Here is an 18,289-nt window from a genome sequence, read left to right as displayed (position 1 = left end):
GAAGTCAAACTGCAATAAAGCACGAAGACTGAGAAGTGTTGGTGTGGCTTCTCAGATGATGCTTTTGTCCTTGCTTTAGCTTATGAGGGAGCTGATAGAGGTCAGTGTTTAAGATGCTGTTTGGTGTAACAGATGTAAAATTAATCCTGTAAAAGCAGGAAACAAGTAATAAACACATCCTTGTTAAGCACCAAATACATAGGAAGCATGTGTTAAACGTCATGGATAAAATGCAGTCCTTAACCTCACAGAGCTCAGGCTATTCTGAGAAAAGGAAACAAGTTCACCAATAATTAAAAGTGCTACCTTAGATGGCTGAATAGGATGTATAGAAACAGAGAAAAAGGACTCTGACTTGGACTCTGAAAGTCTGGGGAAATGGGAAAGGCAATAAGGAAAGTGAAGAGTCCCCAGCCAGTGACCCAATCGCTTCTCTCATCCCTAAACTACTTCTCAATAGACAGATAAGAATTAATTAGATGGAATAAGGGGAAGGTACTCATGGAAAAAGTATTTATAAATTTTCAGGAAAATCACAAATATTCTGAAAGGCTAGAACCAGTGCAATACAGAAAAAAAAAAAACAAAAACAAAAAAAAAACCCTCATTGTTTTACATCTGAAAAATATACAGAAAAAAAAATTTTTAGAAGATGCCCAACTTACAGTGAAAGTATGAAAATGAAAATATGTTGATAGATATTTTTCATCTATCAACATAGCAAAAATTTAAAAGAGCTTGTGGGGAAACTAACAATATTAAATACTGCAGATAAAATACATACTGTAGGTAATAATATACAATGGCAACATATCCAAAATTTTTAAAGTTGTAATTTTTTTAATCCTACAATTTTTATTCCTAAGATTTTACATTTTAAAAAACAGTTATAGGGATGCCTGGCTGGCTCAGTGGGAGGAACATGCACCTCAAACTTGAGGTTGTGAGTTTGAGCACCATGTTGGGTATAGAGAATATTTAAAATCTTAAAAAAAAATATCACTATAGATGGATGCTTATAATTATGGGATAAAACCTAACATCAAAAGGGATCAAGTAAATTAGCTGGTCCACCTATACAATAAAATACCGTGTAACCACTGAAAAAGGATGAGGTAAGATGTGGAAGGCTATTTATTAACAACTGTTAGATTTTAAAAAAGGCCGGGGCACCTGGGTGGCTCAGTCGGTTGACCATTCAACTCTTGGTTTAGGCCTGGGTCATGATCTGAGATCGTGGGATCGAGCCCCAAGTGTCAGGGCTTCCTATTCAGCGGGGAGTCTTCTCTCTCTTCCTCTAACGACCTACCCCCACCCCCTGCCCCCTGTTTCTCTCAAATAAATAAAATTTGGGGGGGGGGGAAGGGCAGGTTATATTAGTTTTGAAGAACTGAAACCTGTAGCCATGCCAGTATTTTCCAGTTTTATAAGACAAGGTAGAAATTGCCCCTCTGCTGACTTCACTGGGCCTCTCTGTTCAACTTAAGAATCACCCTTTGAGGGGCACCTGGGTGGCTCAGTGGGTTAAGCCTGTGCCTTCGGCTCAGGTCATGATCTCAGGGTCCTGGGATCCAGCCAGCAGGGAGCCTGCTTCCCCCTCTCTCTCTGCCTGCCTCTCTGCCTACTTGTGATCTCTGTCTGTCAAATAAATAAATAAAATCTTTAAAAAAAAAAAAAAAGAATCACCCTTGATCAGCTATGGCCACGCTGAGTCATAATTCAACAATTAATTTATCATTTGTTATTTATGCCCCTAGAAGTTACTCAACTAAATAAAGACACCTTGAAAAAAAAAGTTAGCCTTCATATTACCCAAAGGTTATACCTAGCAAACAAACAAACAAAAAAACCTGTTTATTTCACTGACCTGAACAAATCCTAAATAGGGAGGGAGGCATGCAAAAATTTAAGAAAAGAGGAAGGGGCGGATTCCGTCACAGAGGTACACTAGGGTTCCTTTTCAAAATTATGTGCACATACGTGAGGGGTCAGGCGCATCCGGGATGACGCTCTGTGCACCGGGGGGGTATGTGCACATACTCACGAGCACATTCCAGAAAGGGGCTCAATAAGTGACCCAACATCATACTGGTCCTTGTAGCATCACATCACTGATAAGACAAGATTCCAGCATCATGAGCCAGCCACGGCGCCTGACACCACAGTCTAAGTCCCTGAACTCACAACATGATTTCTTACAGCAATACTCGTTAAATTATTAATTCATCCTCCCAGGCTGTAGTGATGTTTACACTGTCTCTCATAACATCAAAGGATTTTCACCAATTCCTTTCTAACTGACTGGCATGCTGTATGAGTGTATATGCATCAGTCTCCCCGAACAGCATTCTTGGCTGACTGCATGAGAAAGCACCAGGAGAGTGGGGGGAGTGGCTCTCAGCAAGGCAGTGGAAAGAAAAATGCTTCAGACACAAATAGCATAACAACTACACAGGGTACACTGGGCAAGACTAAACAAGGTATGTGCGACTGAGAACACCAATACTATGAAATGACTGACTTATCAGAAACAATAATCAACGGCCGTGTTTCCTCAACTGAAAGCTACACCCCTGGTTCAATAGCAGCTTGGTACGGGGTAAAGGGATGGTAAACAAATGCGTGGAACTTACCTGTACATCAATTTTAAGTCACAACTCATTAAACATTAAAATATTTTATTTATTTACTTATTTACATTTTCTTCCAAGATTTTATTTAAATTCAAGTTAGTTAACGTGTAATGTAGTTTTAGTTTCAGGAGTAGAATTTAGTGGTTCACCACTTACCTACAATACCCAGAGCTCATCGCAAGTGCCCTCCCTGAAAGGGGAACCCTCCTACACTGTGGGTGGGAATGCAAGCTGGTGCAGCCACTCTGGAAAAAACGTTGAAAATAGCGCTACCCTACGACCCAGCAACCACACTACTGGGTATTTACCCTAAAGATACAAATGTAGTGATCTGAAGGGGCACATGCACCCGAATGTTTATAGCAGCAATGACCACAATAGCCAAACTATGGAAAGAACCTAGATGTCCATCAACAGATGAACGGATAAAGAAGACATGGTGTAGATATACAATGGAATACCATGCAGCCATCAAAAAACCCTGAAATCTTGCCATTTGCAACGATGTGGATGGAACTAGAGGGTATTATACTAAGCAAAATAAGTCAATCAGAGAAAGACAATTATCATATGATCTCTCTGATATGAGGAATTTGAGAGGCAGGGCGTGGGGGGTCATGGGGCATAGGGATGGAAAATATGAAACAAGATGGGATTGGGAGGGAGACAAACCATGAGACTCTTAATCTCAGGAAACAAACTAAGGGTTGCTAGGGGGTGAGGGAAGGGATAGGCTTGCTGGGTTATGGATATTGGGTTATGCTATGGTGAGTGCTGTGAAATGGGTAAGCCTGATGATTCACAGACCCGTACCCCTGGGGCTAATAATATCTTTTATGTTAATAAAAAAAAAAAAAAAGAAGAAGAAGAAGAAGTGCCCTTCTTAATGCCAATCATCCATTTAGCCCACTCCCCCCCTACCCATCTCCACTCCAGCAACCCTGTTTGTTCTCTAAAGTCAAGAGTTTCTTATGGTTTGCTTCCCTCTCTGTAAAATATTTTAAAGACATGCTAATCAAGATAATATGTAACAGTATAAGTCCTAATTTCCTATGTAGAAAACTGGGTCATGAAAAAATATAAAATAAACGGTGCCCCAAATAAAATTTATCTGAATGTTAACATCTGCAAACAGTTTGTTTTAATTTAACAGAAATCCAAAATCTTCAGGATTTATGGGATACCAGATTCAGCAATCTGTACAGTTTCAAAATATGTTTTTTTAAATATTTCATTTATTATTTTAGAGAGAAAGAGACAGAGAACAGGGGGGAGCAACAGAGGGAGAGGGACAAGCAGACTCAGTGCTGGGTACAGAACCTGACGTTCAACCGACTGAGCCACCCAGGCACCCTGTGAAATATTTTTAATAATCAACATCGTGAGATAACCTGAAAGTTAATAACAGATGTAGTCATCAGTTGTCCATCTCTCCAAACAGCAAGACAGAGATGAATATACAGTTGGCGCTAGACTACACAATTGTGTAAGTGCACTAAGGATAAACTCGGAAATAACAGCTGCTGTATACTTCGTCATCCAAGCGACTTGAAACAGAATTTAATGGTTAAGAGCATGATAATTCTCTTAACTGCCTACCGCCCAATCAAAACCGTCAGAGACCTAAGTGCGCCACCGAGCCTCTTCCGAGCACAGTTCTCTCTCGTCAAAGAGGAGGATGACAACTGCACACACCTCTTGGGTCACTGGGAAGATTAATGTGAAAATGCACATAAAGCGTTCTGTAACCAGCACAAAGACTCGGTAAATGCTATTTATTATTGTCACTGGAAATTAATACACTCGGTGGAGGGTATGAAAATCTCTTCCACAGATTTTGCCTGTGTATCTGGCCATTAAAAAGGACAAAGATCATATAAAAACAGCCTTATAATAAAATCATCTGCAGCTAAATATTACTCTTTCCGGACCAGACAGACCAAACTTGAGTTCCTTGACAGTGCTGTGTTTTCACTAGTTTCAAGAGTAACGTATGAACATTTGCAATCCTACTTCCTACTTGGCCTTGGACTGACTAACTTTCATTCATTCCTCATGTCTCAGTGTAAACATCACTTCCTTAGGGAGCCCTTCCCAAATCCTCTTGTCCAGATTAGGTGTCCCATAAGGTATCTTTTGCTTATGGCCGTATCTTCCTCAGAGTATTCTGGATTTCCCATGTTTTACTCAGTTAAGAACGAACAGCATTATTTAATGTAGGACTTACCCAACAGATTTTAAGCTTTGAAAGCTAAAGCTGTATCCATCTTACTCACTATTTTATTTCCAGTCACTGGGTACATGGCAAGGAATAAAAGACACTCTACAAATATTTACTGAATTAAGTGAATGCAGAAGGACCAGTCGAGTTGGTTAATAAGAATCCAATTCATTCACATTGAAAAACTACTGCAGCTCCTGAGAAGCACCATCCTTGTTCATTCACATTCTAATAATACGTTTCAAGTTTAAAATCTAAATACCACCTTTCTGGACCACCGATCTCAAATGATTCAGCTCTGTTGCGAAGACAGGATCAAGTCTATTATGCTCTGTAATCTTTTTTTGTTTGGGGGTTTGTTGTTTGTTTTCTAATATAAATTCAATTAGCCAACCTACACTAGATCATTAGTTTTAGATGTGGTGTTCAATAATTTATCAGTCTACCTTTTTTAAAAGATTTTATTTATTTGAGAGGCAGAAAGAGAGAACACAAGCCAGAGAGGGAGCTTGAGGGAGAAGCAGACCCCTGCCAAGCAGGGAGCCCAATGAGGGGCGGAATCCCAGGATCCTGGGACCATGACCTGAGCTGAAGGCAGAATCTTAACGACTGAGCCACCCAGGCATCCCTATCAGTCTATATTCTTAATATACTTATTAAAATGGTATTTAGATGAAAGCCAAACTACTTAAAGTATCTGTGTTTACTGGCCTTCACCCAAAACACAATACTGAAGAATTCTATAGCTTAAAAGGAAAGAAGTATGAAAACAACCCATAGTTTATCAATGAGAATCCTATGGGCCTGAAAAGTTAAGCATCAGAAAGCTACACAGTCCAGGGCGCCTGGGTGGCTCAGTGGGTTAAGCCTCTGCCTTCGGCTCAGGTCATGATCTCAGGGTCCTGGGGCCGAGCCCTGCATGGGGCTCTCTGCTCAGCAGGGAGCCTGCTTCCCCCCCTCTCTCTGCTGGCCTCTCTGCCTACTTGTGATCTCTGTCTGTCCAATAAATAAATAAAATCTTAAAAAAAAAGAAAAGAAAGCTACATAGTGCTACAAGCAGAGTAAGGACCTGGGTGTTTTGTTGATGTTTTTAATTTTGGTATTGAAAGAGGACTTTAGCTTCCTCCATTTTTTTTTTAAGATCTTATTTATTTGAGAGAGACACAGAGAGAGCGTGCACAAGCAGGGGGGAGAGGGAGAGGGTGAGGGAGAGGCCCCTGCTGACGTGGGGCTTGATCCCAGGACCCTGGGATCATGACCTGAACCCAAGGCAGCAACTTAACGGACTGAGCCACGCAGGGGCCCCAGACCTAGGTTTCCTAGTTCTGTGTGTCTTTCCATTATAGAGCCTTTTTGGTACATTAAGTACCACTGCTCAAAACAGTCTAAGCAAGTCTTGAAATGCAACTACCCTAATTTAAATTATCCTACTCATTCAATGCTCCTGAATCATTTGTAAAGCTTTTTGAAACTAGGGATGGCCAGATCGCTACTGCGTTAGAAACTCTGGAGTAAGGCCGGGGCCTTTGCATGTTGAGAAAGTTCCAATGGTGATTCTTAATCCCAGCAAAGACCGAGAACCCCTAATTTAATCCATCAAGCATTATCTGCTAAATGTCTTCTCTGTCCCTCGCAATGTGTTCTTGCTTTCAAGGCTCTTAGAGGAGACAAGATTTACTTACATAACTCAATTAGAGAAGAAAATAAGACTGTGTATAATGAAGTGCTGAATTAGCTCAACGAACACAAATTAAGTGTTAAACTCAGAGAAACTAGGACAGTAGCACAGGCTTGAGAGATCAGCTGTTTTTGGAGACAGAATAACAGACAGGTCCTTTATGATAAACAAGGACAACAGCTTTCAGACAGTGTGCTCGGCAGGAGTCCTTAAGGATCCCGTGTTAGTGTCTTAAGGGCCACAACGGAAAACAGGGAGGGTGCTTCTCCCCGCCCGACGGCTGTTTCAGTCACAACGGTTTACACAATAAGCATCTGCCTAAAATTCATTTTAAAAAGAACTCAAAAAAACTCCAATGACTTTTAAAAGTGTGAAAACTCTTTCACTTACAAATATGAAGAAAAGGGAAAAAAAAATACCAGTGAAGTAACTTGTCTGGAAGTCACAAAGCTGATCAGTGATCTAGAACCAGGTCTCTCGACCCAGACACCACATCACACACCACGACATCCCGCAGGAGGCCGCTGCGCGCAGAGGTGCTCACAGGGCACCCAGAGGCCAGCGGGACCCAAACAGCAGGTTTATTTCTTCTTCTTCTTCTTTTTTAAATTTTATTTATTTATTTATTTGACACAGAGAGAGAGAACAAGGGGGGGGGGTAGGCAGAGGGAGAGGGAGAAGCAGCCTCCCCTGACGTGGGGCTCATCCTGGGATGGGGACCCGAGCCGGAGGCAGACGCTAGACCGACTGGGCCACCCAGACCCCGGTGCCCACCCAGACCCCGGTGCCCACCCAGCCGCCCCGGTGCGTCTACTTCCCAGCTGGGATGGGGCCGCGGAGCAGGAGGGGGGGGGGAGGGAGGATGAAAAAGAGCCCAGACAAGCAGCAGAATAAAATACTGCCACCCTCCCTGAACAGCTCTCCGACACCAAGTTTTCGGTAGATTTTTTTAAAGAATTCAGCCGTGCCACAGAGACAGTGTCTGCGGTGCGCCTGTCCAAGGGGACTTCCTGGGTGGAACCGTTGAGTCACGCTCGGCGAGGAAGTAGCCGAAGACAGGAATGGGCAGGCAGGGACCGGGGCTAGAGAACAGACGCCTCGAGAGAGAGTCACGTCCGCTGCCAGGGCAGCGCCTCGGCCGGTCAGACCCGCCGCAGAGCCCCGGACAGCGTCGTCCTCTCCCGGGGCGCGGCCGCCGACCGAACCGGACCACCCGCAGGAAGGCCCCGCAGAATCGCTCCGAAGCTAAAGCTTCTCCTTCTCTACAGCAGCGCAAGTGATAAAATTGCTGATTTTACTCTTGTGCTCCTGTAAGAAAAACTATTACCGTACTTTAAAAATGCTTCTGCCATCAACGTGTTACTCCCCCCAGCGCCGCTCGGGCACTGCTGTTACCACCCTCTTGCTGTCGGGAGGAACCACCACAGAAGTCAGCGGCAAAGTCGCAACGAGACGTCTGGAACTTACGAAGCTCAGACTCCGTGCTCAGTCGGCGCGGCCTAAGCACGGATCTCAAGCCTAATCTTTGCATGTTTATCACACACTGAGTTCACTAGAACGGTTTTGATCTTCACAATGAATCTGTAACCTAATACTGTCCACCCAATCATGTCTCAAATAACATTTCCAAAACTGAATTCACGGCCTATTCTCCAAAGGGCTCCCTCTTCCCACCTCCCCACTTCTGTTTATTTGGCACTGCTCTTGGTAATCTTAAGTTCAAAACCTTAGCATCCCCCTTGACTCTAATTAGCTGCTAAACACTTAAAATTAAGGGCTTTGATCATGGCCAGTCCAGAACAACCAAAAAAAACTCAATGGCTCCCTACTGCGCAACAAAAGAAATCCAGACTCTCACACCACCAAGGCTGAGCCGTCCGAGCTCTCCCGCTCCGAGTCCCAAACCAGCTCCCACCACTCCGCACTGTACAGGCTCAGCAGTAAGTGACCTGGAAGTCCTGCTGTTCCCCAAACACTTCGTGCTTACCGAGCACATGACCTTGTGAAAGCTACTTACTCTACGCTTTATTTTACTCAACTATAAAATGGGCATAATAATACTTGCCTGAAAGGACCAACTGAGGTAATGAAAATGAGAGTGCTGCTATAAACTTTAAAGTACTATAAAAATACAGACATTATCATTATGTCATGGTGATGGTAATTTCATTTTATTTACACCTGACTTGCTCCAGAAAGGATATAAAGGCAGCCCACATGAAACACAAAATAACAAGCATTTAAAGACGGAAGCAATAAAAGAAATTTAAAACAAAAGTTAACGACACAAAATGGAACTGGGAATGAGGAGGCTAAGAAAAACGCATTCCATAATTACCCATCTCACTCCTCAGGTTAATAACTTGGTCTAAACACTGTAGTTGATTAAAAGGAAACTAAGTCAATTAGATAATCCACTGTCCAGAAGACTAAAAACAAAACCACTGGTCAGAAATAAAACAGTTCCTCATATAAAGACCTGGCAAGAATTTCTTCCCAAGGTCCTTATTCTGTGTGATCACCTGGACAACATCCTCAACATATTTATTCTGGATTCTCTATTTTATAATATCATTATTCGACTGAAAGCCTGTCGAGGTCAGGTAACTGTCCTGTTTGTACCTCTAACAGTGCTGAAAACAATTATTAGTCAACAAACCACATGTCTCAATTTTTAAATACTGGTTTCCACGCATGGTCTCTGCTTCCTATTTCCAACCACCTTGCACACCACCAGATTACTCCCCAAAAATCACTTCTATCACAGGATTCCTTACTCCTACAACCTCCAAAAGCCTCCCCGCACATAGAACAAATGCCTCATTCTTTATCTACAATCCTGTTTCCCCAGCAAAGCGCTTCCCTGTCTTCTCATGCCTCCAAATTCTTTTTGCCTTTCTTAAGCTCAGCTTTAAGACTCATCTTCTCCTTCAAGTCTCCTCTGACTGGCAGCAGTGTGGTAGAGGGAGGCCTGGGGGTGTGGGGAGGAGGAGTCTAGGAAGTCAGAAGTCTGGTGTTCTGATGCCTAACAGGTAAGATTGAAGGCAAGACACTAACCCATGGTGAGAGCACTTCCTCATCTGCAAAGGCTTTAGGACAGATGGTATCTACATTACCTTCCAGCCATAACGGCTCCAGGATGCTTTCGTTCCTACAAATTTGGACACACCCTCATCTTTACTCTGATCATTATTGTCCGCTACATATTTTAATATGTAATTACACACACTGTTTTTAAATTTTCTCTGCAAAGAAAACATACCAACTCCTCCACAACAGAGTCTGCCATTTCCCTGATTATCCCCAAAAACAACTGGCATAAGACCAGGTACACAGCAGATACATGTCGTAAGCAATGAAATAACTGTTTTTAAAAGACTGATTATAATACACTTTCTTGCTGCAGTATGAATCAGCAAAAAAACAAAAACAACTTTTTTTCATTAAGCACACCATTAAAATAAGTGTACTAAAACAAGAAAACAGGTAAGTCACTTTTCTCTAAAAAAGTATATTCAGTCCATAAGTTACAAAGCCAGTCAGTACAACTCCATTATTCGAGGTGACCATGTTAAACAAAAAACATAATGTTCATTTCCCAGCCATTCGTGTTTATATCTTGTATTGCAAACTTCTACTGCAAAGAGAAAGCTGACTAGTCCAAAAAAAAAAACAAAAAAACCCAACACCCATAATTTTTATTTTACTGATTGAACTTTATATACTATTGTTATGATTCCAACATAAAAACCAATAAAGTTACGGAGAATTATGAAATAAATCATGCGACAAATTAAACTGTACTTGCAATGACTTTCAAGGTTGCAGACTAAGTAAAGCTACTATCAGTACTCACACTGAGTTTAGTGTAGTGCTTCTCACGTTGTCTTTTTTTTCTTTTAATAAATATTATGTACCCTTTTCTGGATGAATACCTAGTTTCATGGACAGTACTTTAAAAAAATCTGATAAATCTAAAGGGTTACTGATTCTTCTTTTGTTCATTAATAGTCTTGTCAGCAAATCTAGGCAACAGTGAAAACTTGAGTAGTCGCTTAGATGGAAAACAAAAAACAAGGAAGCTCTATCAGCCACGGAACACAAACAAGATAACCTATCAAATGCTCAGTAACACCCTCTAGTAAGACACACCGAACTGTACAAACTACATGCACACCGTGTAAAGAGCTTCTTTAAATCAGAGCACCTGAAACTTAAGATAATTCTCATATTCCAAATTCTAAATATATTGTAAATGAATCAGAAAGTCACTCATACTATTTTTTCCCACTGTTATTATTGCTGAAAGAGTTTATAAGGGTTCACAGCTAGTTTAGAACGTAGAAATATTTCAGTACAAAAAAAAAAAGAAATATAGGAGGGAGGCTGGGAAGATGGCAGAGTAGAAGCACCCTAAGCTCACCTCTTTCCATGGACACAATTAGCTGACACTTACGTCAGTGTAAATAACCTAAGAAGAAACGTAACTCCAGTTATTATCTTTATTCATAAAATGTGCAAAAATGTTGAGCAAAATATGGACAAGGAAACTGCTTTTCTCTACGATCTGTAGTCATTACTTCTTCCAACCCCCATTCCCCCCCAAAGGATACTTATCTTATTTAAGCAATACAATAAAAGAATTAAGCAAAATCCCTGCCCAAAGAGTTTCCTAAAAGAGAGGAGGAAGAGGACGAAAGAATTCATTCAGAAGGGATATAGAAACTCGAGGAAGAGAGATGTATGAAAACCAAATCCATACTCTTAACACCGAACACTGGATTTCCTTTAAGAAATAATAAGCCTGTCGCTCAGGCATTTAACATTAAAAGAAGAAACAGAAACAAGAACATCAGTGACCTAAAAGGAGCATGTTTTGCCCATGACTTGTTCCGTTCAGGAAACAATAATTAAATAGTTCTAAACATAATCACTTCCATTGGGAAAACACATCCTGCTTAAAATTGTGCTTTCATAGTATTTACTAATCACAAAAACTGTGTGACTGAACAAATAATGTATAAAAGCAAGTTAATGACAGCCATATACCAGTATTTTAAAAGAAAATTAATTTTAATAGTGCTTGAAAAACATATGCCAAGACTAGAGTGGTGGCTTTTCAACATAAAAACAAAACAAAACAACCGTTAATAATAAGGCGGCATTCACTACTACGTAATATTACAGTCTTCCTAAGTACAAAGCAAACACATTTCACCAAAGTGAGTGACCAGTTTTAAAAACTTAAACATACACACAGACACAAATAAATCCAACATCAAATAATTTAGGTTCAAGAAACTTCAACTATTTCATTTTTAATGGAAAATACGTATGAAAGATAACATTCAAATTTCTAGTTCTGTCATGTTAGAAGCACTGACCTAAGATATTCAAGGCTCCTTTAAACATCTTTGGTGGCTTGATAAGAGCAATTTAATATTCTGAGCCCTAAACTTATTCCAAAATCCAATAACCAGATGAATAACCGATTAACAATTACTTCAATGTAGGCAGCAATAAAACACGCTTATTTCTTCTCCTTTATGCTGCTTATTGATGATGCAGAGAATAGAAAATTAAAAATATGGCAGAATAATACTATACAATTCAAACCTGAATAATAATCACTGTTTGCTTCTCCTTGACTACTGGGATTTTTGACAATGACAAAATGAAAGGCATTAGAAATTACTTTGGGAAAGATGTTAAAAATTACAGTTAACAGCTTGGAAACAGAATGGTCCTGTCAGATATTAAGAACATTTGGTCAGCTGTCTCATTAATTTTCAAGATCTAACCTCAAAAGTAGCACTATAATTAATAGGTGGGGCAAGTTAAGAAGGAAGTGGCAGTGGATCTTCTGAAAACTTTTGAGAAACTGCCTGACAGATGCATAAAGGAACAGAAAGATTATAAACTAAAGCTTAACAGTAATCTAAAATTCTGGGGGTGCCTGGGTGGCTCAGTGGGTTAAGCCACTGCCTTCGGCTCAGGGCAAGATCTCAGGGTCCTGGGATCAAGCCCCACATGGGGCTCTCTGCTCAGCAGGGGGCCTGCTTGCCCTTCTCTCTCTGCCTGCCTCTCTGCCTACTTGTGATCTCTCTCTGTGTCAAATAAATAAATAAAATCTTTAAAAAAAAATAAAATTCTGTATCAAGCTTGGAAGACTTAGGAATAAAGCACAGCATCCTACAACATTCCCAGAGCATTTTAATCAGTACTTTAAAACAAACTGGTAAAAACTATGGTGAAAAGGTCTAAAAGGAAAGTATTCTGTCAGAAATCACAGGTGGAATCATGACCTCGCAACATAACAATTTTAAAAATCACCAGTCATTCAAAATAAATACACAACTTTGTCCAAAAAGTTCGATTTATTTTTAAAAGACTGTTTGCAAAGCACATGCTTTCTTACAAGTATCTACTTTATTGTAAACACTGTAATTCCAACCTAAAAGATATATAGCCTTCATTCTCATCAACTTCGCTTTACTCATTGAAATAGGTTCGAGGGCAAATGATCTCTCCTCCTTTAGCCTGACAGCTTCTTACTTGAGTTTGGGAGATCACAAAGAACCTCTCTAAAATATGCATTTATATTGATCTCTTCCATGATTATACTTCCTTAAAACCCATAGTCTCCTTCTGAGAATTTGAGGAAATGAATTTTTACAATAGCATGGAATGCCAACCAAAATACAAGGCCAGTTAACAATACTGATCCTTTCCTCTATTACAAAAATTCCAACAGTATAATTTTGTTTACAAAATGCAGCATACATTTTATCATCTTGGATAAAATATCTACAGCCTCGGTAGTGGTTAAATTGCAGCTATAAAGGAAATTGTCCTGAGATAAATGGTTTCCCTATGAGAAGGTTTCACTGCTACACTTCACCCCTGGACAATAAATCAAATTAACTGCACCTTGTCCTCTGTCCAATGACATCATCAGTTTGACCACATCTTGGGAATCGGGTGCAAAAACATATGCTATTTAAGGCATGAAATCATATTACTGCTTTTTGTCCATTCGACCTCATGCTTCAGGTCTCCAAAGCAGTCATTCACCTGAACACTCACATGAAAGCTACAGATTTTTTTTTTCCCTGCTACATTCAGGGCCTGCCTACTGGAGGTGAAAGAGGAAAAATGATGAGAACTGGTCATGTGAAATTGGCTTGCCGTTAGCCCATCAAATCTACAATTTTGTTACAAATTAAACTGAAGACTAATGTCTCCCAAAATATGTACCTAGCAACTGACCATAAAGTGCCTCATAATTTCAAAGGCTTAACACATCAGTGCTAAATAACACTTCTCTGGTACTTTACCAGCAGGGGTAAAAAAAACCACCAATGAGAAGCAACACTGTGTTTTTAAGAAACACAAACTGTATAAAATAAAAAGGAAAGAAAACTTTACCAAGGGAAAGACCGAAAAATGGAAATTACTGTTTCTTCTAAATAACAAAAGTCAGCTTGACTTTCACAGACCAACTGTCCTAATTCTACATAAAACATAAAATCAATTCTGACAACTTAAAGAGGGGTGGGTGTGCTGGGAGGAGAAGTAGTTCCAAGATCAGGGGAGACACAATGCCCATGTTTATTCTTCTATGTTCCCTCATTTAACTGAGACACAAACACTCAAAGAAAACATAACCCTGCTTCTGTCTTTAGGGAGCGCTACCATTAAAACAAGCAGGCCTTGACAGGGATAGCACAAAATTAATATCAGCCCTATTTTAAATCAGAATGAAGAAGCTGAAAGGGAAATGCAGCACTGAGACATTCTGAAAGTGCTGTTAATTGGAATTTCTAAAACACTTACTCTACAACTCCTAGGGAGAAGAAAAAAAAAGAAAAAGAAAAGAAAACCATTGGTTTTACAAATACTGCAGACCTTTACAAAGCCTGAAAGTGTTTAACTTGGAGGGAGAAGCCAAGGGGCAGGGGAGAACTATCACTAAAGTGATTTTATTTGTATTAAATCAGAATAGGTTCATTCGCCTCTGAGAATGAGAATTTTTTTTTTCCTTAGGCCTAATATCGCTGCAAACTCCAAGAAAGTCTTTTTGAGAGAAAACAAAACACGACAGAGTTGAAGCCGAGCTAGGAGCTGCTTCAGTGCCGGTGAAGGCCCCAGGAGGGCTGGTTCTGCCCGCGGAGGACGGGTCTGTGCATGGAAGTTGGAGGGGGAAAGTCATTTTGGTTATTAGTAAATAAATCAGGCGGCAGAGAACGAGGCCTAGGCAACTGCTAGAGGAGCCAGGGCCTAGCTCCCCCCTGCTCTCCCAGCACAGCCTGGGTTTGATCTCAGAGCCCCGTGGACTGCCAAGGAAAAAAAAAAAAAGAAGAATCATATCGAACCACAAAAGCACATGGGGCGAATGTAAAATATAAACACGGCGTTGGGCTGTGAGTGGCTGTTATTAAAGGTCTGAATTACTAAACATGAGAGGCGGGGAAAGCCAGGCGGCCATTTCAATAATATAAACCTCCCCGAATTAGACATTATTCAAATGAGCGAGGTTCGGCTCCGCAGAGCGAGGAGGACCCGGCACCCAGCAGGGAAGCAACCCCGCGGCCCCGGGCAGGGGGCTCCCCGGCCCCCCGGCCCCCCAGCGGGAGAGGGGCGATCTGGAACGCTCTCAACTTGTCAGGCCGGCTCGGGGGCGGGCGCGGGAGGGCAGCCCTCCACACCCGAGTTCTCCAGAGGCCTCCGGGCGCTTCTGGGGCCTGGGAGCGAGGGCCCCCGGCCCCGTCGGTCCGGGTGCGGCGGAGAGGCGGGGGCGCGGGGCAGATGAAGACCAGACCACGCCAGGGACCTGCCACCCAGCTCCCCGGAGAAGGCACGACCCACGAGGGGGCAGGGGCTTCTCCAGGACCTGCGGGCACCGCGGACCGACGGCCCGGAGCACATGGGGCTGCCCCGGAGGACAACCTCCTCCGACGGGAACTTTCCACTAGGGCCGCCTTTCAGCCCTGTCCGCCGCGGAGGGGGCGAAGCGGACCCCCGCGCGGGCTCCCCACCCCCGCCGCTCCCGAGGCCACCTCACGGCGCCCACGACCGCTCACCCCTACCCACCTAGAGCGCAGGCCTGGCTCCGGTCAGGCCGCCACACGGGGGACCAGCGGGGCGCGGCCGAGGTGCCCGGGGCCGTGACCCCCGGGCGCAGCCCCGCTCGACCCCCCGTGCGGCGGCGGGGCGCGGGCGCCGGCAGGACGCTCTCCCCGGGCGCACCCCCAGGCCGCCCCCCCCGCCCCTCCCGGGCCCTCTCCCGGGGCGGGGGGTGGGGGGGGCGGGACGCGTGCGGCTGTCCGGCCGCCGGGGTCCGCTCCGGCCCCGCCGCCTCCCCGGCATTGTGCTCTCCACCACCTCCATCCCCCTCCACGCCCCCCCCACCCCGCGCCCGCCCGGCCCGGGTCGCCCGCCCGCGCCCCGCCGGCCCACGGCTATGAATATGTAAAATGTCTTTATTGTCCTCTCCCTGTGCCCCGGCCCCGCGGCCCCGCCGCGGACCCGCTCGGGTTCGGGCACCGCGGCGAGGAGGCGGCGGCGGCCGGCGGAGGAGGAGGGCCGGTGCCGGCGGGCGGGCGGGCGAGCCGCGGCGGCGGGGTGGGCCGGGGGCAGGAGGAGGGCGGTGGATCGCAGCCCCCTTTGCCCCTTGTCTTTCCCCTCCGCCTGGCCGCTCCGAGCCTCTTTCCCCCTCCGCTCGGCGCCCGGCGGGGGCTCCGTGCTCCCCGGCCCCCCATCTCCCCGCCGTTAATTATAATAATCCTGAGTACTAATAAATTATGCTAAGTCGCGGGGGGGGCAGCGGGAGCCGGGGTTGAGTATGAATATGAATATGTAAAATGCTGTAATGATTACCTGCTGCTGCTGCCGCCGCGGCTGAACTCTCATCTTGACTCGCTGCTCCTCCGTCCGCCATTTTGAATATTTTAACCAAAATCGCCCGGTCGATAAACCCTCCCTCGCTCCGGCTCCCCTCCCCCCTCCCGCCCTCCGTGCCTCCTCCCTCCTCTCCGCCCCCTCCCGCTCCTTCCTCTCCCCGGGCGCGCGCCAGGGGGCGCGCGAGGCCGTCCCCTTGGAGGAGCCCCACCCCTTCGGGCGCTCTGCGCACGCGCCTCTTGGCCGCTGTGGTTCTCCAGTAGCGAAAGCGCCCTCAACCTGCCAGTCACCCCTCCGCAGCATTTTTTTCCTCTGGGCTCTGCACATGCGCAACTTCCTCCACGCGCCTGAAACGCAGGCGGCGCATGCGTTACCTCTCCTGGGCTCCTCGGAGCGTAACCTGTGTAGGACGTGGAGCGCTCGTCACTCCTCACAGTCGTCTCTCTCCGCCCGCCTCTCCGCCCCCCTAGCTCTACTCCGCCGTCCCCCAGTGGACAGTGGCATTTTTAAAGGAAGGGCGGGCACACGGCGGCCGAGAGCGTGGAGGCGCGTGGAGTGCTCGCGGGCGGGCCACCCCCGCGTCCCCTCCGCCGCGCACTTTTTAAGGCTCTGGGCGCTGGAGAGCCGCGGACAACAAAGGAGGGGCCGCTCCCCCGCTAGGTAATTTCCGGCCCGCCGGGCAGGTAGGGGCGGAAGCGCCCGCCGCGGGGAGCCGGCCGGAGGCACCTGCTGAGCGCGGCGCGGGCGTCCCGCTTCAAATTTGAATCCTAACCAGTCCCCGCCCCCAGGTCGGCGAAGCTGGAGACGCGGCCGGGCCACCGCGAGGGGGCGTGTCTCGTGCGCGTCCGGATGAGCCCCGGGGTCTCCCGCTCCCCTCGGCGGTCGCCGCCGTCCCGGAGCCGGCGTTCCGGGCGCCGAGTTCCGGCCCTGCCGCTCCTGCGGGCCTCGCGCCCGGGTGGCCGCCCGCCGGGTCCCCGCCCGAGGGGACGCGTTCTCCCCCTTTCGGGGCGCTGGGGAGCGTGTGTTCGTAAAGCCGGCCGGGAACGGGAGCGGAGGACCCGGGAAAGCGCTGGACCTCGGGAGCGTCGCCGGGGCTCGGCTCCGCGGTGCTGCCCCGAGCGGACCGGGCGGGCGCTCCCGCGGTGCGTGTCTTTGTGGCAGTCCGGTTCCAAGAGGTCCTTCGTGGTGGCTCTCCCGGGACGCGACCCGGCCTACCTACGAAGTCTTTGAAAAGTCCTAGATTTTTCCGGCTTTTTTTCCCCCCCTCGTAAGGAGTGAGAAGAAAAGCGCATCCCGTGAGCGAGGTTGGAGAAGCGCGTCGGGAGGCGCCCGCGTGGCTCGGGTAGCGCGGGAGACGCCTGGCGTCAGGCTCCCTGAGTTCAAGCCCCACCTCGGGTTGTGCGTAGAGACTATTTAAATATAATTTTTTTTAAAAAACCTTTATTTATTTATTTGACAGAGATCACAAGTAGGCAGAGAGGCAGACGGGGGGAGGGGGAAGCAGGCTCCCCGCCGAGCGGAGAGCCCGATGCGGGGCTCGATCCCAGGACCCTGAGATCATGACCCCAGCCGAAGGCAGAGGCTTTAACCCGCTGAGCCATCCAGGCGCCCCTAAATATAATTTTTTAATAAAAAAATTTCAGACCCAATTTGTCTGTTTTTAAGCGAGAACTGAAGTTTACGCCGAGTGGAATTGCAGATTCTGCACTGAAGATAAACGGATCTCGAAGAGAGCGGTTGCCCCAACGGCTGGGGTTTCGCTCCTGGGTCCCGGCGTCTGGGATTCCGGCGTGTGCGGGCGCCGCTGAGGCTCCTGTGCCGACCGCCGGGAAGCCGGGGTGGGACGGACGGGTTCAC

At 45.8% G+C, this 18,289-nt stretch overlaps 1 protein-coding gene across 2 annotated transcripts in view; it reads right to left on the bottom strand.

Annotated features, from left to right (window-relative positions):
* POU2F1 (POU class 2 homeobox 1) overlaps window positions 1-16,488 on the bottom strand; it is a 169,254-nt gene extending 152,766 nt beyond the window's left edge. For both annotated transcript variants that reach the window (XM_080824126.1, XM_080824127.1), the window contains exon 1: window positions 16,412-16,488. In XM_080824126.1, coding sequence (XP_080680252.1) covers window positions 16,412-16,472 — 61 coding nt within the window. In that variant the 5' untranslated portion in view covers window positions 16,473-16,488. The remainder of the gene's footprint in view (window positions 1-16,411) is intronic.
* Window positions 16,489-18,289: the final 1,801 nt, after the last annotated feature.

This window comes from Martes martes (genome assembly GCF_963455335.1).
Source record: "Martes martes genome assembly, chromosome: 15".
Classification (NCBI taxonomy): domain Eukaryota; kingdom Metazoa; phylum Chordata; class Mammalia; order Carnivora; family Mustelidae; genus Martes; species Martes martes.
This window is presented reverse-complemented; position numbering and strand designations above follow the sequence as displayed.